The sequence below is a fragment of the Parasteatoda tepidariorum genome, chromosome 9, assembly GCF_982258835.1.
Source record: "Parasteatoda tepidariorum strain Cologne lab strain chromosome 9, Ptep-v5.0, whole genome shotgun sequence".
Classification (NCBI taxonomy): Eukaryota; Metazoa; Arthropoda; class Arachnida; order Araneae; family Theridiidae; genus Parasteatoda; species Parasteatoda tepidariorum.
In genome coordinates, this window is record NC_141763.1 from 22,016,331 (window position 1) to 22,042,773 (window position 26,443).

The following is a 26,443-nucleotide window of genomic DNA, read 5'->3' on the forward strand; positions in this document are numbered from 1 at the left end:
AAGTTTGAAAAGCAGAATCAAATGCTATGTCCATTTTTATAAACTCGCATTTGGAGTTGTGTCCATTTTCGTAAATGCTTATTTAGAGTTGTGTCTATTTTCGCAAATATGCATATCGAGCTGCATCGTTTTTTTTTTTTAACCACGCATTTTTAACTGTGTCCATTTTTGTTAACACGTATTTTAAGCTATGCCCTGATTTAAAATATCACCGATCATTTACCATATTTTTATGATTAAAATAGAAGCAGCATTAAAAATTGTCATCATAACTCAGTTGATGATTCCTTACCGCTTTTCTTTCCCCAAACGAGTAGTACAGTATTACAAATTACAGTATTATAATATTTAGCCAAACGAAAAATCAGTGGATAATAGGTTGTCTTATTACTAGTGGTTTTCAAAGACAAATAAATAAATAAATGCTTTCTTTTCAAAGATATAAAAACTGAATAAGACAATTAGTTTTATTTCGGAGAAAAAAATATTATTTGTTCATCCCGATAAACTGGAGAGATAAAGCTTGTATTTAATAATCATCGAATCAAATTATTTTAAATTAAAAAAGTAGCCAACAAAAGAAAATGTTTATTTAACTTCTTATCTAGTTTCAATGTAAAAATACGACATAAATGGGCCATTATGATTTTATAGAATTTTTTTGAGGCGGCGAAATGTTTGGGTAAATTAATAAAAATAATTTGATATTATTATGTTTTCCAAAGGAAAGGAAATAATTACTTTGATTTCTCTAAATGAAAATAATAAAGCTATAGGTAGGGAATATAAAAACAAGGATAAATCTTACTAAAGATACATAAATATTATTCACAGGTAGATGCAGAACTAAAAATTGCCAGGTATTTTCGGATTATTTCGAAATTGGTGCATATTTCTTTTTTTATAGTTTTTAAGAGACAAATTTTAAATTGTCCTTTTGTTGAACTATTAGAAAATACTTTCTCAAAAATATGAGCGGTAATAATTTTTCAATAATGTTCGCGAACTTTATCAGTATTCCTCACGCACATTTTGAATTATAAAATAATCACACTCAAGCACGCACCATTCTTTGGTGAGATTTATTTTTTTGAACTGAAACCGCTACTCAAAATTGGCGTCATTGCCCTCCGCGCCAACCTTCCGAATGGCGACTAACTTTGTCACCTGCAGCAACCCTGGAATGTGCTAGTTGGGGGAGAGAAGAAACAGCCGTTCTCGAAAGACAGTCGGCTGAAATTTGTTGTATGGTGTTCAAATAATACACAATATAATATACACACAACACAAATACATATTTTGACACAAGAACTGGATATACTGTGTTCATCTACATGTTATAAACATGAATTATCTTGGAATTATCTTCACTTGCTTGCTTGGCGTCGCACTTGCTCGAGGTAAGTCGAAAATTTAGACGATTTTAACTTGATGCCATTCTCTTTACACTGAAAATCTACCTATGATATCGTTTGCATCATTCGTCCTTATTACCGTATTCGGAATCATACGCATCAGGTCGTTATGTTAAAACTTATTTTTTACGGTTCATAATGTATACAATCTATAATTATGCGTTCCGCTATGTGATTATTATTGATGAAAATAAGCTCGATTTCTGTACTGCATTAGGCTTAGTGATGTTTTACTTTTTAGTTTTATCTTTAACGAAGGTCCTGTCAAATTTGGACTATGCCATGATTGCACCTGGAACCATTATGTGACCGGAATTTCCGGTGTGTGACTAAAGCGTGGCTATGGTTTAGAGATCACGAATTAGCATGATTCATACTGCAATAAATTGGATTTTAACATGAGTTTTCCTTATAACCTTGTAAATAATATATAAAGAAATATTAAATACAATAATACGATGTGAATTGTATTAAATTAAAATTTTATTAATGATTTTTCTGCAAATCCATGTAAACAATAACAATTTTAATTTATATAATTTGTTGTGAGTCGTATTATGTTAGATTTCAGGCACAAATCTATGCAAATATAAATAAGTTTGTTTATTGTGATTATGTATAAATTTATTTTCTTTCGTGAATTTTCTGATAATCAATGACAACAGAATCTAATTTTATATTTACAATTTGAATTGAGTCGTATAAAGTTATTTCAGATATAAATCGCCGGCAAACCAGTTTAAAAAATAATAATTATATTATCATTATACAGATACTATTAAATTGATTTTTCTATGTAATTTTTCGGCAAATCCATGTCAACAAAAGTTAGTTATGAAATAATCCTTACTAAGTTGTGTATCAGTTATGATTTTTTAGGGAATTCATGTAAACAAAAATTTATTGATTGTAAATGTATGATCTTGTATTTAATAAATTTTCGCAAATGTATTTTCTGCAACTCCATGTAAAGCAAATTAAATTTGTTAATTATGGTTTCATAATTTTCGTTATAATTAGTTAAATGGCATTTTGCCTATGAATATTCTGCAAATCCATGTAAACAATATATACAATAATAATGATAAGTTGCCACAACAAAATGATTTCCATGAAACTTCACGGAAGATGTGTTTAAAATATTAAATTTAGATATTATTTACTGTAATTCAATGCAAACTATATTACCTTTAATTTATGAAAATCCATACAATCAGATATTTTGAATATTGTTATAAAAATAATTTTGTTAATTTAGTGAATGTGTTAAGTCTGATAAACATTTTATAATATGTATAAATTTATTTGATATAATATTTGATTAAGTAGATTTGTAAGAAGACAAGTATTTTTTTAATATTAATAAATATATATATATATATTTATAGAGGGACCATAAATTGTAAGTTTTTTTAAATGTAGCTTAGTTAATGTTTCAAGTTAATAATAGATAAATTTTCAAACCATAAAATTACATGACATTTAATTTAATTATGATATGTGATTATTTTCTTTCATATCTCAATTATATGATCAGGGTGGCCACCCACCTGGAAAACCTTGAAAACCTGGAATTATCAGGGAATTTTTTTATACTGGAAAAAACCTGGAAATATCAGGGAAATTTGGATAAAAACCTGGAAAAATCAGGGATTTTTAATGAAAAGCTGGAAATTTTTCTTTGATGATTTTTCAAATTTCACTAATTTAAATTATTTGCTAATTTTCTTAATTTAAATTATTTCATCCATTATACCCACTTTTTTTTAACGGAAATGTATCGCCAAACAGTTGAAATATCATCAACTTAGCGATACTTTGCTTGCATCAAAATTTGCTCCATTATAGTTCTGTTAAACTAGAATGCCATATAAAATTCTTCCACGGTTGCTAAACAAATGTGCAAACTTTTGACCGCTATGGGAATTTAGGAAAATTTAGGTAAGATTCTGGTGGAAAAAGGGAATTAGGATATTAGCTTCTGTTTTTAAATTCTGTCCTTGGGCTAAATCCATTTATGGCTCAAGTTTGTTCCGATGCTTTGGTGGTTATTTTTTTTTCTCTATTTTGACAAAATATTTTTGTATTTTTAACTTTATAAAATTCTCCAAAAATTAGTTGGTTATAATTTTATGATAATAGATTTTATATCGCACTCTTTTTCTGAAAGCTTTTCTACTCCTATTCAAAGAAATCTGTGAATTATTTTTTCTGAGCAAACCAACCAATCACACATTTTTTTACAATCACTAACAGCAATGTTTGTCGACAAATTTTTACAATTGTTGCATTAATGCTAATTTTTTCTATTTCATTTTAACCTCTTATAACATATTTTAATTTTAAACAAAAAAGGCTCCTTTGTTAGTCAATATATGATTTTTGATTCAAAATTTTGTGCCAAAACATTAAAAAATAAATAAACAATCTTGAAAATTGTCAAAATAAATTATTTTTTTCAAGATGATATGTTAAAAAAATTACATTTTGAATAAAATATTTTATAATATAGACACTTTTCTTGTACACATCCTATACTTTATAAGAGAAAAAAAACAAAAACCTGGAAATTTTAAGATTTTTATCTGGAAAACCTGGAAAAATCAGGGAAATTTGAAATCTGATTTGAGTGGCCACCCTGATGATCCTTGGGATTGTTTTAATATAGAAAGCATATTTCTATATATATCAGTGTGCCAATTTTATTTTTATCCTCCTGTTTATAACATGGTTTTAAAAGAATAAATGTTAAATGATTAAATGTTTTTCTAGAATTTAAATGTTTTTATTTTTAATTCAATGGGCTGTTAGGATTAAGATTTTCTGATTTACAATTTGTTTAAATTATAAACATTATGAAAGATCCAAGAATAGTGTAAAGTTAAGTGTCAAAATTTATTGTAATTAATTTTTTTAAAGAATTTTGTGGCAAAATCAAGCATTATTTGCGTTATTTATTATGAAGTTTAGTAAAATTTTTCTCATTAGCAGAACACATGGAGAAAAAAAAAATCCAATTTTCTATTTTATTTGCTATTTAAAAAAGTGCAGGATTTTAATGTTACCGATTCTTTGTGGTACAAAAAATAACATTTAAAACTTTTGACTTCGTACTTGTCTTTGTTTGCAGCTTATTTATTATGGGACATTCAAATTAAATATTAATGGATTGTACCTACTTAATAGGTAGTAATTAATATACAATCTATTAACAAATGAGCTAAACATTAAAGAAAATATTATATCAGGTTAGAGGAATTAATAAATTAAGTCTAGACGAAAGATTTAAGCTTTAGTTTGGATGAATTCTATGGAAAAAAATCTTCCGATTAAGTTGCTGATCAAATCCGAACATAGGAACAATATTTCAGACTTGTGTTAATTCTTTCTAAAAGACCCAGTTTTCTTTCATAGCTCAATTTTAAATGAAAGTTCCGTCAGAATTCCATATGAAAGTTATTATCTTTTAGTATTGGCTCAAGGTAATGAAAATTTTACTTTTCAATATCAACCAATAAGAAGGTTCTGTAGTTTTGTTCAGCAGTATCAATTCTCGTAAGTGATGCATACTGTATTCTTTCACAAAAATTTCAATTCTTTCATGTTATATTTCTAACTTGGCACAAAGACGGGTACGAAGCCATGTAGAACATAAACTAATTATTCATCAAAGTTGCCAGGTGCACAAAACAAAAAATATATCACAGTTACAATGAAATACATAAACAAATAATAAATCTCAGTTAAGTAAAAGAATGAGAAAGAATTATATTTGAACATATTCGTTGTATAATACAGCACTGTATTTAAATAACTAAACTTTAATTAACATTTTAACTTATGTAGTGAAGTTTAGCTCAATTTTACAGACCATTTTCCGTACAAATGATCAGCTGACACTAAAGTCATAGGTCACATGTGGGGGTATATGTGATCTTCTTAAAGTGCAAGTACAAAATTACTTATGAATGTTCTAAATTTCAATATTAGTTCAGTTCTATATTTCAGTTTTGTTCAAAACACTGCGAGCTTATTATTTAATATTAACCTAATTCAAAGCAAATAACCTATATTTACCTTCTCGATTCAATTCCACACAAAGTGCTAGATGCGTCAATTATCGCCATACAATGGACATTCATTAGAAAATATTTGCTGGCCTTCATGGAAAGTTAGCAGGCTGAGAACTTCACACTGTTTTCACCATCACATGGTTGACCTATCAGTAAAATTTATTTAAAATCTTTATTTGACTTTCGAACTAAGAGGAACTAAGGTGCATTATTAATCCATTAACTATTTTCTATCTGCAGAATTAAAAAGCATCTTTGAAATTGAACGCTTTAAATATTTCCTTGAGTTTAACAAGGGTGTATTATTATGCCGTAAGCAATTTTTTATCTACAAAACTACAAAATATCTTTGAAATCGAACATTTTAAATTTAAATCCTTTTACATTCTGAGATTGAACTAAGGTGAACTATTGTTCTATCTATAATTTTCTGTCTTGCATAACATTTCAATAGCATATGTTTTTCTAATAATATTTAATAATAATTAAAATATATAATGATAATACCTAATTATAATTATTCGTTCAAATTTAAAAATTTAAATTGGTATTTTATTATCTGTTGTTATCCTCTCTTTTTTGCAAGTAACCAGATGTAAATTACAGATTATTCTCAATTAACTACATATGAAGTTCTCATTTTGAATCTGAACCTGTTCTTTTTCCAGTAGGTACTTAGGGCCTGTTTTTTGTTATCCCTCTTAGAAATTAAAGCACTAAAAATCAATGTGGTTATTGGAATTCATAATAGTAGAGTAGGGGAAAAAAAGCTTTGACTTCACAATAGAAAGTAGTTTATATATGAGTCAGTAAAAGCGTTATGTTTGAAATTCATGTGTAAAAAAATAGGTACAATGGGGTCCATATCGACTGCCCTTAACATTTGTTTTTTTTAGATTCCTTGTCAAAAATAAAGCCTATAAAGTATACAAATCAAATTAATATCTAAATGGGAAAAAAAAAAGCATAATTGAATCTGTTGAATCACTAGGGAGAAATGTGGGATGAAATAAAACCAGTAGGGTTATCTGATTAAATTAGGAGGTGCTTCTAATTGTCACCATTCAACTTCTCTCGGTTTCCTCCTGCAATCAAACAGGTTTTTATGTTTTCAGTCCCGCTTTAGTTCATAATAACATGGCTTCCATGGATTTGGGAGAACAGAGAAAACCTGGAATTGTTCAGGGAATTTCATTTTGACTCAAAAAAGCAGGAAATAGTCAAGGAAAATTGCATTTTTTGCATAAACCTGGATAATTCCTGTATCATACCTAGAAAATAACAATTCTCAGTATTTTGAAAGTTCAGCTTATCCCTGCAATTTTGGGCATAGGGAATGTCATACCCATTCTCTGCAAGATTCTACTAATAAATAATTTTTTACAAGATACAACAAGATTTTTACAAATAAATTTTTCATCTATGATAATTCACAGACTTTTCAATCTTCTTAATTTTTTTCTACATTAAAAAAAGATGATATTTAACATGAGAAAAAAAAAGGGTCAAGTAGTTTTGTTCATGTAAAAAATTTAATTCATTAAAAGTTTAATTAATGCAGCTTTTATATATTGTTTAAACCTACAGTATATAAAATTAAGCTAAAAACGTGTTTCTGATAAGAGGTTAAAACATACTTTTATTCTTTTTATAAACAAAAAAAATAGCGTTAACAAATCAATGAAACTAAAAATTTCGAAATTATAGTTTGTTTTATTGCGTAATAATAATACTTATGTAATGACACTTTTATAAAAACTATAATCACTGCACAAATCACATTTAGGATAGATTTTTTTTTTGGAAAGCATTACTAAATATTCTTTTTTCTTTAATTATGCTTAAGCACTCATGTAGAAAAGAAAGAGTAAGTTTTATTCGCTTTTAGTTATTTTCTTTTATAATCAATAAATATGTCTTCTAGAAAAATTTTAAAAAATGCGTAGTAATTGAGTAATACGTAGTCATTACTCAAATAGTTATGTTAATATGCCGCGATAAAAAATAGTAATAAAAAAGTACTGTTTTATTAAATATTCTTAATTTAGTTATCATAGTTAATAAATAACCATTTATCTATAAAACAAATAAATTGTTTGTTTTTTTTCCCTTCTGTGTTAGATTTTTCTGAAATTTTTTTTTTATCGTTTTCCACTTCTTTTTCCTTCTATTAATAAGAGGAATTTCTTCTTTATTGTGGTATGAATTTTAAATGATAGCAATTTTGTGCTTTTATAGGGCTTTGTAGAGTTGACCAATTTCTTCAGTTTTCTTCCTGACATTTATCAAGGTTGTATTCTGAAAGCGAAACTTTTATTTAATTTAATTAATGCAATATAAACAATTTTAAAATCTAAATGCGATTAATACATTTTCGTTGTTAAAATAAACATTTCTTGCTTCAGATTTACAATCTTTTGGGTAAAATAAATTTTTAAAAATACAAAGATTGGATCTTAATTTTAAATATTATTTTATGTGTTTGTGGAAGTTAACGTTTGAAGAAGAGTAATAAAATTTTTACTAATTTATCCTTGAACTTAGAGCTATAATAATTGAAAAAAAAAAAAAAAAAAACGTAGCTCAGTATTGGTAGCAAAAAGGTTAGTTATTTTAGGAATTTCATAAATAATGAAGTAAAATGTAAAGAGATAGGACAGTTGACGAAACCAGATAGGACAGTTGACGAAACCGTAGGTTTCAAATTTCTTTTTTAGCTACGGAACTGTAGATGATCATATTTCTTTCAGTGAAACCTTGTTAAAGTTTATTAAGGTAATTGTGAGCGTTATAACCTATAAAAAACTATTTTTAAAATATTTAATTGGAGGAATGGAGATTTCATCATTTTGTGATTAATAATTTTAAATTGAATTTTATATCTAGTCTAGTGAAAATGATATATTCTAGTATATCTAGCCTAGTTATAAATATACATAATCGCCTAGTTATGTATATTTATAACCTAGTTATAAATATACATAATAAATATACGTATAATTATAAATATACATAATTAGGGAAAAATATCCCCATTATTAACGAATTTAGTTATTTTATTTTGATTCGAAAAGAAAGCGTGATATGAAATACTAATGCCATATTTTATAAATACTCGTTCGTTTCCTAATTTGTTTAATATATTGTTATTAGACATATTTTATTTTAAGGAGTGCCATTTCTATTTCATTGGCATTTTACTTGAAATGATTTCATAAAAAGGCAACCGAAAGATTAAATAAATTATGAATTACAGGTTGGATCTAAATATATTAATAATATATCTAAATATATTATATTTTATTTTAAGAAATACCATTTCTATTTCAAAGGCAACCGAAAGATTAAATAAATTATGAATTACAGGTTGGATCTAAATATAATAATAATAAATCTAAATATATTATATTTTATTTTAAGAAATACCATTTCTATTTCATTGGCATTACAAAGGCAACCGAAAGATTAAATAAATTATGAATTACAGGTTGGATCTAAATACAATAATAATAAATCTAAATATATTATATTTTATTTTAAGAAATACCATTTCTATTTCATTGACATTTCAAAGGCAACTGAAAGATGAAATAAATTATGAATTTCAACTTGGATCTAAATATAATCGGTGGTTTGAAAAATTCAAAACTGGTTGTAAAAAGTATTTACTCGTGGAACCCCTTTAACTCTTACACGGAACTCTAGGGTTTCGCGGAACACCATTTAAGGACCACTGGACTAAACAATGGTTGAAAATTTCGAATAATTTTGGCAATTCTAATTATTTTAGAATTAATTTTAATTTCGTTTCATCTAACTGATATACTTCGTTTTCATCTTACTAACGAATCATGCGAAAAAAAAAAAAAAAAAAAAAAAAAATCACTGTTAATGCCTACACTTTGATCGATTTCGATGTAAGATTTAATTAAAAAGAAGCTGAGACTTAATTAAATTACATTTTGGTACTAATAGCTCCTTATGTTCATTGGATAGTTGAAACCTTAAAAGCGAGGCTAAGATTTACTCAACCGTTGCCATAATTTACTTTCAATTGTGAATGTGAAACCATCATTGGCTGCTAGGCCGCATTAATTTTTCATTAATAGCTGCACATTCTATTTAGGATAGGTTTTTTCGGGGGGATAAGCGATTCATTAACTCCCAAAATGAGAATAAAAAATCACGTTAGGCTTAGTTTTTGAAGGATTCTATCGTAGTTTATGTAATCGTTTGCTTTTTTCTTTTCGTTTGCAAATTTTGGATCAATTCCCACTGGCACTGGTTTCATTCACATTGACTTTCATAATATTCTGCTGTGTAATTTTCATTGCCTTTTTTTTCTTTTTTCTCTTTTTATGGATATGTGCCTAGGATATGCGAAACGAAAGGCTTTTTTTGAAAGATATCGTGAGAATGTCTGGTTTTTTTCGTTGTACTTTTTGCCTGGTTTTGAAATTCATAGCTGCATTGCTTTTATTGCGAAACGAGATGAAGCATCTACTTTTTACAAATCAGAAACTTATAATATAAAACACAATATTTTATGTATAAGCGATTTAAAGTTCTGAAGTTTTTTTTTAATTGCAAATGTAATTTAATTTTAATATTTCTTTCTCTATTTATTTTTTTAAATTACATTGACAAAATTTAAAATATTGAAAACTCAATGTAAAGATTCTATAACATTCAGGTGGGTAAGGGGAGTTTTCAATCATGTTTCATTTGATAGATTTTTTTTAATGTATATATCTATTTTGTAAGTATCCCTAAAATTGCGCAAAAAGAAAATTGATGTAAAAAAGAATGTTTGATTTTGTTTAATTTTAAATGTGTGAAAGTTCGTAAATTAACGTGACAAAAATAGAGAAATAAAAAAAAAATTTAAATATTGTACATTTTTTAAGCTATTACGATGAAAAGACTGAATTTTCTTAATTTTTTTTAGAGAAGATTTTTCTGAAAAAAAAAAAAAAGATTGCAGTTAAAATAAAAAGAAACTTTTTCATTCAAACGGAAAATCATTACAGTTTAAATAATTGTTTCGCCAAATCTGAACAACTCTTCCCAAACCGATGCAGGCGATGTGGCCTTCCTCATGTTGGCGATCTTGAACTGATTTCTTCTTCTTTTTTTGAATGCATAAACGTTAATGATTTTATTTATGTTCTTTTTTCCACCAAGTGGAATTCACAGGTGGCATGAGTGCACTTGAGCGACAAACCACCTCGATTTGTTGCGCTAATTTCAATGCGCAGGTGAGCAATAGCTTGCCTCAAACATCTGCCGCTTATTTGCATGACTGTCTCATTTAAATACTTGTCTCAAAATAGCTTTACGAATGATGTGATTTGTGGTATTCATAGTATTTTGGGAGAGACTATTTCTAGAATTTTTTTTTTAAAGCACATGCATCGCCGAGCAAAATTTCTCTGGACCTTATTTGTATTTTTACAATATTAATTTGCTAGAGCCGTGGTGGGCTTAAAGGATAAAGTGCTTGCCTCCCAATGAGATGACCCAGGTTCGAATCCCTGCTGTAGATGGTCGATACGAATTCCGCATCCGGTTCGTACCAACCATAGTACTGACGTAAAATATCCTCAGCCGTAGACGGATTAGGGGTTAGAGCCCCCTTGCCGTCAGTCTATCCATGGGAGGTTTTCGTGGTTTTCCCCTCCATGTATCGCAGATACTGGTGAGTTCTATCAAAAAACCCTCCACGAAGGCAAATTTCTCTTGAGTACTAGATCCGAGAGTTTCTTTTGTCTTTTGGGTTGGGTTCTAAGTTACAAGGCCGCGGAGTTGAACATTGATTGTCTTAAACTCAGAACTGGGTCGACTGGGTCAACTCCGGTAAAAAGAAAAAATTCTTTTTTTCAATTCTCTATTTAAGAAAAATTTGGGTATGTTAACGGATCCTTCACAAAATATTTTATAATATTGAATTGACCTTTCGCATTATATTTTATCCTAAAAACGGCCCGGCCCCTTCACAAAATATTATATCTAAAAAAGACCTTCACAATATTTATCATTTTAAAAACAGGCCTTTTACAAAGTTATTTCTTAGAAAAATGGAGTCGATGAAGATACATAATTATAAATCTACAAACTCCTGAAAAGATACGGTTCTCGTGTTTACCCCCACCCCCTCCCCCCACAAAAATCAGCACCCTTGCAGAAAGAACATTTTACTCTACTCTAATTCTAGATTCCTAACATTATGGTAAATTTTTCACAAATTCATAAAAGCAAGATCTTTCACAAAACGGTTGGTTTGGGTCAGATCATTGGATTTAGTGATTATTCACGGAGGAAATATTTTTCGTAAATTCACAAAATAATGAGTAGGTTTTCCCACCATCTGGTTCGAATCCTGATACGAATATTCTTCAATAATTTCGAAATACATAAATCTTTTCGAAATTCACAAATCTATATAAAGAATCGGTCATTCCACTAGATTTTGAAAACAACTGGTCCCGAGAACCTAGTTTCCTTAGGACTTCAAATTCTTTTCTATTTCCTTTCTTTTTTCCATTCTTTCTTTTTTTTGTTATCTTTTCAGGATGGAAATTTACGCGTCCCAGTGAACGACGCATCATAATTTCTGTCACGTGTCCTCTCAACGATTTTTGAGTATTTGATGCGTTATAATGTGGAAGTAAAATCACCGTGATATACTATTTTAGAAATACATAGTAATAACAATAACATTGTTTCTCTAAAGATTTGTAATGTTCTATTTCCACCCAATATTACGAAAATATTTTCCTTCTAAGCTTCTTATATTTTTCTTACCCGTTTAGAACCAACGAAATATTCTGCACACCATTTTTTATTACTTTTATGTTCTTCATTAAGCAAACTATACATATTTTTATAATTCTATTAAATGTAGCAATTTATTTTACGAACGATTTCTTTTTTTTTGTGAGAGCGGTTTTAAATTTGCGCATAGAATTATATTGTTTTTCATAAAATAATTTACGAAAGGTTTCTTTCTTAAGCGAGTAATTTTTTTCTTGACCAGCTGTTTCTTTCCCAAATGATTTCGACTGTTGAAAGGAAAGCCCTTTTTTTCTTAAATGGAGTTTCGGCATCAACCATAATGTCTCTCATTATTTTAGTGGACTGTTTTTAACCTTCTTGATTTATATTCGCAGTATTAAATGATTTTAACGGTAAGATACTTGCTTACCTAAAGATGAAGAAACGTGCCTTATGTAATTATTTTAAGAATCGGTATACTGTCATAAGTTATGATTTAAATAAATGCGCCAGAACTTTATGGAGCTTGAAACCTTTGTTAGAAACTTATTAAAAGGAGCTTGAAACTTTTATTAAAAACTTGTTATGGAAGCTTGAAACCTTTGCTGGAAACTTGTAGTAGCTGCTCCGTAAAGACTGTCCACTATATATGTTAGAATTCATGGAAAAAATTAAACTTCATTTTTATAAAACTATAATCAGACCATAGATCAATAATCTATTGGATCAGAGACATGGACTCCAACCCAGAAACAAGAAAAAAATGCTGATTACCTGGGAAAGAAAAACTCTTAGAACTATTTTTGAACCTGTCAAAGAGGGTGATCTGTGGAGAAGGCGATACAATTTCGAAATTTCAAGACTATTTAAAGAAAAAGATGTAGTCAATTATGTAAAAGCAAAGAGAATTCAATGGCTAGGACACCTTGAGAGAATGGAGGAAAACAGAGGCACTAAGAAGATATTCAAGGGGCAGTGCCAGGGCCAAAGAAAAAGAGGAAGGCCGGCCAAGAGATGGGTTAGTCGAGGTGGAGAGAGACCAAAAGATTCTAAAGGTCCAAAACTGGAAACAAAGAGCTAGAGACAGGCGACTTTGAAGAAAAATTATTAGTGAGGCCATGGTCCAACATGGACTGTAATGCCAGGGAGTTAGTTCGAAAAAATTGAAAGATATGTATACAAATACAAGAGTAGTATACAAGAAAGCATACAAATCTGTATTAAAACCTGTTTTATTGCTGGAAGAATTTGGAGAAGTTGATTATTAGGAACGCATCCAAATTTTTGTCACCAAACAAAGTATTAATCTTTTTCATTACAACTTCTTCACTGTTGATTTGACAGATTTCGGTAGCCATTTTGTTTCGTCATAAATGTTAACATATCATTGCCAGCTCACAATTTGTTAAAATTTTGCATTGATACAAATGTGTGGCCTGTGGGAAAAAATTCAAGTTAAAATAGTGATTTCCAGCTTAGATTAATTTTTGAACTTCTGTATTATTGAAATAAAAAGAAATATCCGTTTGGCAGTGAATATTTTTTCTTATTCTAATAGCATAAAGATTTCTAACGTAGCTTTAGCTATGTGTTATTAGAATCGGAAGAAAAAAACATCTGTTAGATAGTGAATGTTACTTCTTTTTCTAATAACAGAGATGTTCTTAACTTTACCAAAGCTCTGTATTCTTAGAATTAGAAGAATTATTAACTGTTTATTAAGCAGTGAATAAGTTTTCAACTTAATCTAAGCTCTGTTTTATTAGAATAAGATGTATTTACAGTTAGACAGTAAATATTTCTTTTTATTCTAATAACGCTTTAATAACACAGAGCATTTTCAACTTGATCTAAGATCTGTGTTATTAGAATAAAAAGAAATATAAACTGTTTGGTATTGAAAATTTCTTTTTATATTTCTTAACGCAGAGGGTCTCAACTTAATCTAAACTCTGTGTTATTAGAATTAAAAGAAATATTAACTGTTTATTATTGAACAATTCTTACTATATTTCTTAATACAGAGGGTCTCAACTTAATCTAAGATTTGTGTTATTAGAATTAAAAGAAATATTAACTGTTTATTATTGAACAATTTTTATTATATTTCTTAATACAGAGAGGGTCTCAACTTAATCTAAGCTCTGTGTTATTAGAATGCAAAGAAATATTTACTGTTAGGAAGCGAATTCTTATTCTAATAACCCAAAACATATTATGACTATGACGTGTTCATTTATTATATAGAATAGGGAATTAATTCTAATAGTGATTTCTTAGGAAATGAATTCTAATAGCGCAAAGCATATTATAAATATGACGTGTTCACTTATTATATAGAATACACTAAAGATTACACGACATAAAATTCAACTATTCTGTCATTTTCAACATCAATTCTGAAGGAAATATGCACTTTTATTCATGATTGGCACTTCCGTTGCTAACCCCAATAGTTTCCTTCCTTTTGGAAAAGTCAAACACGAAGAAAAATTTTCGAATTGCTTAATGTTTGTCTAACCTGTGATAATGAAACGGTTTGAAGTTTCCGTTGTTATCAGGAGTTTTGTCGCAATATCCGTTATTTATCAGTGAAAAGTCATTTATGATCAGACGTCTTCAAGAAAAGTCATTATTCCGTTGAAACCAGATTAAATATTTCGAATATTACAGGATAAATACGTTGAATTTGAATTGTTTTCTCCGTGTCTAACTTATATAATTGTCATTTTCTCGCCAATTAAGAGAAATTTCGTGGAAATCCGCCAAAATGATAGAAATTAAGAACATTTAGCCTCTGGTCTAAAGGACCTGTAATTAAAAGATATTTCTATTACATACACATTTTAACTGATTAGTTTACATGTCACTATTAGATACCCCCTTTTTTTTAACAATAGGGGGGAGGTCTAATAGTGACATGTAAACGTTTTTTTTTTGTTAATGAAAAAAAGGAAGGCCAATTAAGTTAATTTTTATCAAAAATTACAATACAGAAGCAGAGAATGTATAATAGCACAATTTCGATGAAATGTGCTATTTTCTGATGAAATTAAATCTGGAAAGCGCGCTTTTAGTTAAAAGAAAGAATGTTGTAAAGGTGGAAGTACGTTTTAGCTCAGAAACTCACGGATGGACTTGATTTTATTGTATAACCGTTGTTGAACAACCGATCCAATTTTTTGGGTTTATGACTACTAATGTTCAACTCCGTAACCTTGTAATTTTGAACCCAATCCAGAAGACAAGGCAACTTCTGCATCAAGTATTGGGAGAAATTTGCCTTCGTAGAGGACTTTTTGATTGAACTAACTCGCATTTACGTTACACGGACAGGAAAACCACGAAAACCTCCCACGATTAGCCTGACGGCAAGCGGACTCATGCGGGATTCGTTTCGACCAGCCATCGCTGGGATCCGAACCTGGTTCACCTCATTGGAAGAAAAACGATCTATCCCGTGAGCCATCACGGCTCCTAAAGTAGTTAGTTGATTAAAGTCTGTGTAGTTTACGAAATGAAAGCTATTGCTATTTTAATCGTTTTACTCTCAAAAATAAATTAGAGAGTATTATTAAATAACATAACAACCTTGTCAAAAATATTATGCTCCTAAATTTTGTTGTTTAAAATTATAAACATAAATCTTATGCTCTTTTTTTCTTGCACAAATCGAATAGAATTTTTATTTGATGAAATTGAAAAAAATATGTCTTGGTTATAATGTGCTTATTTATCTTTTTATTTAGACTTTTCTGTCATTGGGGGGGGGGGTATTCGTAATAGTTGAAAATTTGCCTTGAAAGGGGAAAAAATACAAATAGCACTTTTTCAAATTAAAATGCTATAAAAGAGCACGATAATAATAACAGAAACAATTACACTATAATGTACTCAATAAAATATGACGTTAATCAAGCAGTTTGCAAACGATAAGGAAAGGCGTTTTTAGTATTCAATTTGTTATGAGTGTAATCTACTTAATGGTTTGTTAAATTACGGTATTAATTAAACGAATCGATTCTTCACAACGAGAGGAAAAAAAACAAAAACAAATTTAGAATTAATTGTTGGCAACATTGTTGTAGACGAACAACGTCATAATTCATACCAACACTTTTAATTTCTTAGCAGTTCATAGTTTTTCCCATCATTGCTTTCGCTGCTATTTTGCACTTTTTGTTTTGGGTTATTTTTTGTTCGATTTACAATTTTCGTGTTGTCGTCTGTTTTCGCTTTCAGAAGCTTTCGATTTTATTATTTTTATGGAATTTGGTTACGTTATGTAATTAATTCAAAACACACATACATCTTTTTTGTTGTAATTTTCTGTTTTTTTTTTTTTTTTTTTTTTTTTGTAAACATCTTTTCATCAGTAGATTAATATATTTATTTTCCCGTCTAATGCACAATATCTTTAATATAAGAGTAAATTAAATTAATGCACGCCTTACTTAAATAGATTAGGCTTATAGCTTATTTCTTTTCTTTTTATTAGTTAAAATAGTAAAACTTAATAGTTTTGGATCATTAAATTTATAGTTTTTTTTTATTTATTATTTAACTAATTTTTCTTGAGCAAATGAACCGGAATTTTTCGCTTAACAGAAACTATATAACCACGAATAGTGGTTATATAGTTTAGTTATAGTTAGTTATAGTTTAGTTATATAGTTTCTATAGTTATATAAACTATATAAACAAGGAAAGAGGCAGCATTTTTCCAATGCTTTGTGAATATCTATCTATGGGAAATTTTTCTATATCTAATATAAACTTAAAGTTTTGCAACACAAATAAGTGTAAAATGTATTTAACATGCTTTGTAATCAAATCACATTGAAAATTTACTTTGAAAAGGACAAAAGTTGTATTTTACTCATTCAAGTTGTCAATGTCAAGATGTCATTCAAGTGTCAATGCAAAGTCAATGCTAAGTTCTCCGTAGGAATAAAAAAGGGCAGGGTGCTTCCAGGGGCAAATGCCCTGACTAACATTGTTACAATCTATCAAAATGTGTGATAACTGAATTTGATCCTTAACAATTTTTAAATTACTCTTTAAAACTATATTATGTGTGTATTTTAAAAAGTAATTCTCACTCATAAAACAAGAGAAAAGTTTGTTGTCTATAAAAAATAATTAAAGGCTTGTTAAAAGCCAACCGCTGTACACAAGTTTTTTTTTTTAAACTAAAAAAGAAATGATTATTGATTAATATTATATTGACTGAAAAAGAAATGATTATTGATTAATAACTTAAGCTTTTTTCTGTAATTTAAGCAAAAAATTATGAGAAATAAACGTTTGAAGTTGCCTTTCTTTTTTAAAAAAAAGTATTTAAAAATAAATTTAAAATCACTTAAGGAGAGAAAAAATCACTTATAAAAATTTAACCAGTTGAAAATAGTTCTGACAAAATAAATTTTTGAAAAAGTATTCAAAATCAAACCTCTAAACACATATAATTTTGCCAGTGTGTAATTATTATTTAAACAATGAATTATTTTTTTGATGGAATATGAATTAAAAGGCTTATTTTTACAAAAAGGGCAAATAGGGAGCATCAAAAGGCTCCCAGGGTAGCCACCCTTCAGAAAACTCCTACTGAGAAAACTGGTCAATATATTATGTTATAATAAATGTAAAAGTGCACTGAAGAAACTTTAATAGTTTCTTTTTCTCTTTTTCTTCTGGAACATTCTTTTCTAAAATAATTTAAAAGTAATTGGACCCAAATGTCTTGATTTCTGGAGAAAAGCTCTCATAAAAACTATAGATTCTAAAACCGCCAAACAGAATCATGATTCAACGGAAACGTCATAATTTGAAATTATAAATTTATATATTTAAATGATACTATAAATTTAGCAAAAAGAAACCTTGGTTTCAGTGTTACCTGATTATTTTAAAAGTCAATGTTGACAACATCTGCGCTGTACGAATGTACTTTCTAAATTCTGACATTAATTTATATGCAAGTGAAACTTTCAATTTAAAAGCGGTTGTTAAAAGTTTCATTTTATTATTTTAAACAATGTTTGTTATTTCCAGACAACGCAACTGTCATCAGACATTCAAGAAAAATGCTTTCTATCTGGAGCAAACTTAATCTCTAGAGCGTTTAAAGTTAAATCTCTAAAGTGTTTAATTAGTTATTTTGAAAACATTTATACTGATATTTTGATGAATTTCATGTGCATTAAATATAATATTTAGTTAACGCTAGACTTCGACTGTAAGGAAATTCACGTTCTTTGCCAGACTTTGACACTCACGCGAAACTAAGTAGTATTAACGTGATTATGTTCTTTTTTTTTTTACTAGACTATTAAGCCTAAAAAATAACGTTCACGTGAGCTTTGTCTTTTTGTGGTATTATGTTCACGCGAATAGCCCTGTCTTTTCGGTATTATGTTCACATAAGACGTTGTCTTAATGGTATATGGTCAATGGTCACTGATCACCTGGCGAGCCGCAGTTTGAAAAAGTTGAAAAATAACCTCTTACCTCTTATACAATAACACTTAATTATTAATTATAAAACAATGGAACAGAAGGATTATAAAACAATTTACTTACATTTTAATGGGAGAACAGAGGCCGATCAGCCTGAATAAGAAGTTGGCTGGCCGCCAGTTGGACAGCCCTGATATAAATGTTAGTGTTCTCTCATGATCTTACATTTTGAATTATATAACATTTATGTAAGCCTTGGTTTTTGAGAATTATGTTCACAGGGGTCTGTTTAGAAGAAATTTGGGTCCGTTAACGGACCCTTCACAAAATATCTTTTCATAAAAACGGACCCTTCACAAAATATTTTAACTTAAAAACGGACCCTTCACAAAATATTTTAACTTAAAAACGGACCCTTCACAAAATGATTTTTCTTTTAATCGGACCCTTCACAAATTTGTTTTATCTTCATTATTATTTTGTTTATCGAATAAACCCTTTCCAGGGCAGAAAACAAGAAAGATGGATGTAAGCGAATTAAGTTTTGTCTTCGGCAGACGATTCTTCCATTATTCGTCCGAAATTAATATTCTGCATTCAGCAGTATAGGCTAAATACCAAATATTTGTATGTTGCATCTCTAATTTAGAAGCAGCAATTGTTGTTTATTTTTTAAAATTAAATTTTTTTAATTATAATTTTACAGTGTTGAGCATAATCTTGTATGTCTTTACAATTTAAAAACTCCTTGAAAAAGTTTTTTTTTGTTGTTGCAATAACGGACCCTATTTGCACAAATTCATAAAAGCGGACCCTGGTTGAAAGAATGTGAGTAATTTTTTCACAATTTCACGAAAAACGGACCTTTCACAAAATGTCTGGACAAACCCCTGGTTCATGTTCCCGCGAAACTTTGTTGTCTCAATGCTATAACTGTTTACGTTATTACAAGATTTTTTTTAAATTCAAAAATATGACGTTTATATGAGCCTTGTCTCTTGGTGATTATGTTCATGTTCAAACTAGATTTTTCCTCCGCGGTTCTACCGGTTAATGTTCTCACAAGATCCTTAAACATCGAAATATAACGTTTACGCGACCCTTATCTTTGGGAGATGATGTTCATACGAAACTTCCTTTCTGAGGTATAAGTATCGTCAACTCTTATTGAATTCACTTTACGGGAGTTGCATTATCTTCGATCTACAGTTCTAGAACATTCTTCATCTTTAATTAAGAGTGCGCGAAATATAAAATTTTCCTAATTTACGACATTTCGATGATTTAGATTTCCCTTTTATTTTGTGAATTTTAAATTCGGTACTTGATTTGGGAAGAAAAGCTATTCCTTTAAAATTCCAACGTCTATTATGTGACCATTATAATCCTGGACGTCAAAAAGGCATATCTTTTAAGGAGTTCGAAATTGAAATACACAGTCGTAATTGTTCGCTAAATTTCGCCCATAAAAAGAAAAATCTGCAAAATGATTACTGATTTTTATATCTTACTTGCTTTTGACTTTGCTGAATTTAAATCGTGAATCGTGATGAATTTAATTTCATGAATTTTTTTATTTTTTATATTTGTCTGAAATATTGAGGGAGGACAAATACTTCCCCTTGCTAATGACACCTATCATTATAATTATCAACGCTAATTGCCAATTTTGTTAAAATATGTTCCTTTCTGGTTTTCTGGTAGTCATCTATTAAATCAATATTTGATAGTAAGGTTATAGATTAAAAATTTAATAATCTAGTTTAAAAAGAACAAATCAAAGCATTATTTATGGTTAATTCGATATAAACTGTAACAAAATTAAAACCAGAACAGTGCTTTGTTTACATGACAATGTGTGAACAGGCTTCTAGGATGTTCTATAGTTCTAATTGTATTGAAATTAACTTAATCGAAATTTTTCTATGTTTCATGAATTCTGAAAGGATAAATTTTAGTAAATTTATATCATCATATAAATCAAGTGTAAGGTTAACTATGTTCTGAGTTAGATCTTTATCTATTAATTTTTTTGTTTTGTTTAGAGCTAAAGTTAAATGGATTTACGAATTGAATGTTTAATAGCAAACGATAACGTGTTTTTGTCATTATTTTGAAATCATAACAAATCATAACTTGGAAGTCATATTTTAAAATGACAAACCGCCAGTGCCACCTGTGGTTAGCTCTATTTAGTTAACCATCTTTAATCTATTTTGATTAGAAGATCTAACCTATTTGCAGCGCAATATTTAAAATATAATACGATTAATTCAAGACGACAATTCTACCCTTATTCTTTCCAGAGGATGTGAGTTGAAGTAGGAAAAAAAAATCAAGGGGTAATGTATATATTAAAAAGAAGAAATAAAAAAATATAAAGCTCTTTGTAACGAGATAACGATTATTGCAATTTTATTATTATCTTTTTTCACATTATTTTTACTGTGCCCAATTGCTGACTACCTAAAAAATCATACGAAACAAATTAAACAAGTAATTCAGGGAGCAAAAGTGTTCAAATACAATTTTAAAGTCGTTGTGAAAAATCTTCCGCAAAAAGCGTGAAAGCGGGTCAGTAATAAGCAACAAAATGTCTTTCAATTCTTTATAGCAGCAATTTTATCTGTTTCGTAAATGAATCGCCTTATTTGGCCGGTATTTCTAAATATGATAGTTGTCGCCATGATTTTTCACTTTTCGCCAAAATCTCTTTTTTTCTTATGAATAACTTTCCATGTTAGATCGGAATAAAAAGATAAAGCTAATGATAGTAATAAGAATGCGAGGCGAATTTTTCCTTTTACCGTAAGGGTAGAATAATATCGATTTTGCATTAAAATCGATATCACAGTGACTACTGGATAAAAAAAAAATTAAAGAAAAAAAAAGATGGAGCAAACGATAGATTTTGTAAAAGAAAAACGAAACATTTTTTTCCCTCCTTTCTCTTTATTTTTTTTGATCGATAAAAACGTGGATCGAAAATACATCGAAATAGATTTCTCCACCATGACAACCAATTGAATTGCAATTTTTGTTTGACCTTCGAATAAGAAAATAATGTTACTAATCGTGAATTATTAACTGTGTTTGTAACTGTAATCATTTTTTAGTTGAAATATTATGGAAAATTATTTCTGTGTCGAACAATACCATAACATCAATTAATTAATATGTAAGACTTTTTTCAATAAATAATAACTTTTCTTCTTACCAAAATTCACGTCTGCTTCATTAACCCATTAAAAACCAACGTCTAAATCAAATTCTTACTAAAATAAAACGACTGGTAATTTATTTACTTCGTTCTTGTAATTTATCTTGGAGCAACAAAATAATCCGTAATTTATATTCCCGTTTATGTTACCGTTAATATGCACATTGCCTAACTAATATATAGATTAACTAGCGTTCGAGAGTTTTCTTCAATTTATCCAGTTAAAATGACCATTGACCCTTTTAAACACATTTTCGCTGAATTTTTATAAACGCATTTTCATAATTTTTTCATTTTTTTTGGTATTAATTTAGGTCCAAATAATTTAAAGTTATTACATTTAGCATTTCAATCATTTGTGATTATGAAATACAGCAAGAAATATCGGTGTCTTTTCTTTGTGTTAAAAATTCAAATCTTCCAAACAAAGAGATTTTGATTTTGCCCTTATTTACAGATACAATCTAAAAGGAACAGTATTCATGATTGAAATTTCTTCAAATTTACAAATTCAATTATTGATTATTTTTTTAAATACGAATGAAAAAAATTTTTTCCTTACCACTTTTTTTTTTTATTTTTAGATTTTATACTTAAGTTCGAATTTATTTCCGATAATCTATCAAATATTTTTAGTAACTATTAAGACTGTTTTTTATAATTAAAAAATACCAAAATATATTTTCATTTGTAATTAAGAGCTCCAGAAAAAAATATTTAAAAGGCCAATTGTTTGTTTTTGAATCAACACACGGATAAACAGCAGATCAGAAAATCCACCCACGGATAATAGAACGTAAAACTCGTATCCTATAACATGATTATTCTCATTTCAATGGAATTCGTTCTAACTGCAATTAACTGAGAATTTATCCATGTTTATTTTTCCCGTATTACAATTCTTTCAAAATGATCACATCCACATCGGATGATGAGGAATTCCATCTACATATCCCAAGAATCAAATTAAATGGCTGTAATATTCAGTCAGTAAACAAAATATTTCTTCTTATTTTTGTCCAGAATGTATTCTTTTCAATGATGTTATTACAGATATCTAATTCCGATATCCTTTCTGGGCCATAATTAGATTTCCTGCGAATGCCTGTGTGTACTAATGATCTAAAAGCAACAGTACCTCAATATTAAAAGCTGCTTTATGGACTTAAAAATTATCCCCAAATTTTCACGGAATACATTAGAGAAAACGATTATTTATTCGTTCCATTCTATTTATATAAATGAATGAGAAGTGCGTATTCTTGCGAAAAACAGTAAATGTAGAATCCTTGCACATTCTTTAATGGCCCCCGTTTTCGTTTCTTACTTTTAATCACTTTATCAATTAAAACGTACTCCGTAATATAGTTTTAATTATTATTTTTAATTGCGTAGTTCGAATGAATTTGTTTTGGGTTCGTGAATTAACTACTGCACGAGGAAGTAAATGAAGGTATTTTATAATGAAGAATTGATTTATGCATGACGGCGACTTTTGGCGTGAAAGTTGGCTTCGCATTTTAATCACTTGTGTTATTTTTATTTTTGTTAAAGTTAATTCGATTTCAAGAGGAACAGGGAGTTTTAATATGTTGCGGTGAAGGTCGTTAAAACAGCTAAGCAGCTTTTTCATTTTTTTTAACATGAAAATATGTTATTGAATTTAATTTATTTTTCTGTTAGTTAAATTATGTTTGATGTTTATGACGGTGGATTCTGCTTAAATATTTTCTCATTTATTTTAATTCTATTCCTATGTTGTGGTTTATCTTTATGTCGTTTTGCAGATATTTTACTTAATTAATTATGAACCCGAATTTACGTCAATTTTAAATTCACAAAATTATAACGAAATATAAAAACAAAAATGTCTGAAGGCTATTGCTTTTTTTGTGGAGGGAGGGGGGTTCCGAAATTCACATATAAAGGGTTCTATTTTTTCAAAGTTATGATTAGGTTTTTTACAAATTCTCAAAAAACAAGACATTTTTAATAAAATTTGGATGCTACAATAACGCGGATTGGTTTCCTTCCCTGTTGCACACAGTATTCCCTTTGTACCTAAAGGCCTGGTTTCTTAGGACAGGACGCCGTGAGCTGGAAATCAGCGCTAACCTCTGATTGGTCCATTTGTGAGTTTGATAGTATACGTCATCGAACGCTCATCTTGAACTACAATTGCTGTCCAACTCAACTGCAATTGGATTGCAACGTGACGTTAACCACAGAAGCAATGGCGGACAACATCCAACAGCACATTGAAATCAGCCAAGATTTTGATTTTGACATTAAACATAGCTTCTTCATTAAACATAGCACTCTTCATTTAACTCAGCTATAATGTGTTTTTTCTTGGACAAAGTCATTATTTGTTCTCTAAAACACTGGTCGACAATAACAAAATCAATAAAAATTCAAAGTAAATATTTGTTTACGTTATTAACGCATGCGCAATGAGAGATAATGTCTGCTTTGGACCAACTGCTCACGCTGAGCTAACAAAAAAGTATTTTTTTGGCGTCAGCTCTACGTAAACTTTCCGCTGACGCCCAGATAAGGCGCCAGTTCTAAGAAACCAGGCCTTGAGCTAACAAACCAGTATTTTGTTGGCGTCAGCTCTACGTAAACTTTCCGCTGACGCTCAGATAAGGCGCTTGTTCTAAGAAACCAGACCTTTAGTATTGATATTCAATTTATTCGCAGAATCTAATTTATCTGCAGATTTTAATCTATCTGCAAGAGTCTAATTTTATCAGTGACTTTATTTGTAGAGTCTTAAAAATTTATCTGCAGAGCGCGATGTCAAATACTTGTAAAAATCTTGGTTGGTTTTCAAGTTTTAAAAGGTCTAATGCTACTGCCATAGTTTAATGATTCCGCTCATAAAAGAAAATACTTAACATTAATTAATTGAAGCTTACATACAATTTATTAATTCACAAAGGTAAATGAAATTTTGAAATTTATTAATTTGAGTAAGAAAAGCTCTGTTAACAGGAAAATTAAAATAAAAATTCCATGGTTAACCTGACTTCAAAGTGGGCTCTAACTCATGAATACTCTACCGCTAAGGTTATTTTATGCCAGCCCTATGGTTGGTATGTGTTGAGAGCTGAATTCATAACGATCAGTTATCGCTGGGATTCGAACTTCGGTCAGGACAATAGTTCCCTTATTTGAGGGAATTAAACGAGTGTTATTTACACTCGTATGAACTATTCAGATCGGCTATTCAAGGCCGACAATAAAATAAAATCGAACGAAATTTAACTTTCTAGATGATCTATTTCATGCAAATTTTAGTTTAAGAATGAAATGCGAAAAAAGATGTCACAAAATCCCAATTTTCGATTTTAAGTTCGGCGAAAATAATGTCAGGATCACCGGATTTAAATATTAATTAGCAAACAAATTTGAAACACATCCACGTTAAATATTTACTTTTAATAAAGCCTAGGTATTTGCTGACTAAATTATACTTTCACACAATGTAGTCCAACTATTTGAATTATTATTCTACTTATACTTTAAGATTGGAATATTTTCTAGCAATTCCCAAGGCGTGCTTGTAGCTCCCTTCGAACGTTAGGAATTTCTGTGAGATGGTGCGACTAAACTCAGTTCTTCATTGGCTAAGACGATAGAAGAATATGCAAGGAGAGTTGAGGAGTCGAGAGAGGACTTGTCACTTTTAATTAAAATCCGTCAGTGGCCTCTAACGGTGGAATTTCAAACTGATTATTATCCTTACTTCAGCTGTCTGTATTATAAAGGACGAGAATTTCTGTTATCGTCTGCCAAAATAATATGGAGCGAGATCTGATGATAACGTAGGATAATGCAATGAAGAATTGTTTTTATTAATTTTTCTGAAACTCCCAAGATTTTTTTTTCCCCTTTTATGCCAATTTTTTTTGTATGCAGGAATATTTTTATAATTTTATTCTTCATATTTTATTCTTTAATATTTTATTTATTGCCAAAATGTATTTGTTAAAAAATTTTTACAAAGTGTTTTTACATGAAACCACGTCTTGCAGTTGCAAAAATTGAAACGAAGAAAAGTTGCATTGCACATTGCACAAATATAGGTTTATACTTATTGTTTAAAATTACTCCTTTATTACCCTTATAAAAATATCTGTTATTTCGCTTTTTAAGAACTTTCAAAAGAATTTTTTTTTGTAAACTGTTTCCACGAATTTTCTCAGCGAAATGAATTCGTGGTAAAAGACTCAACTCAGAAATATTGAATATCTTCTAGAAAAAGTCATCATAAACTATTCTGTTACATTAGTCATATTATTTTTGCAATACCTTTTCATCTTTTTCTTCGAATATCGCCATCTCGTTATAGTTTTTATCGCATTTGGCAACAATATCCCTATTTTATTTCAAACAGGTCTTTTTTTCAAAGGGTAAAAACCGGTATATAATATAATAATATATTATAATATAATTACATATATCATATTATAATATAATTATATATTATAATAAAA

General features: G+C 29.0%; 1 protein-coding gene across 1 annotated transcript in view; it reads left to right on the forward strand.

Moving 5' to 3' along the window:
* Positions 1 to 1,162: 1,162 nt before the first annotated feature.
* Positions 1,163 to 26,443, forward strand: part of Cals (calsyntenin 1) — a 248,623-nt gene continuing 223,342 nt past the window's right edge. The window contains exon 1 of the mRNA XM_087151032.1: positions 1,163 to 1,400. Coding sequence (XP_087007158.1) covers positions 1,346 to 1,400 — 55 coding nt within the window. The 5' untranslated portion in view covers positions 1,163 to 1,345. The remainder of the gene's footprint in view (positions 1,401 to 26,443) is intronic.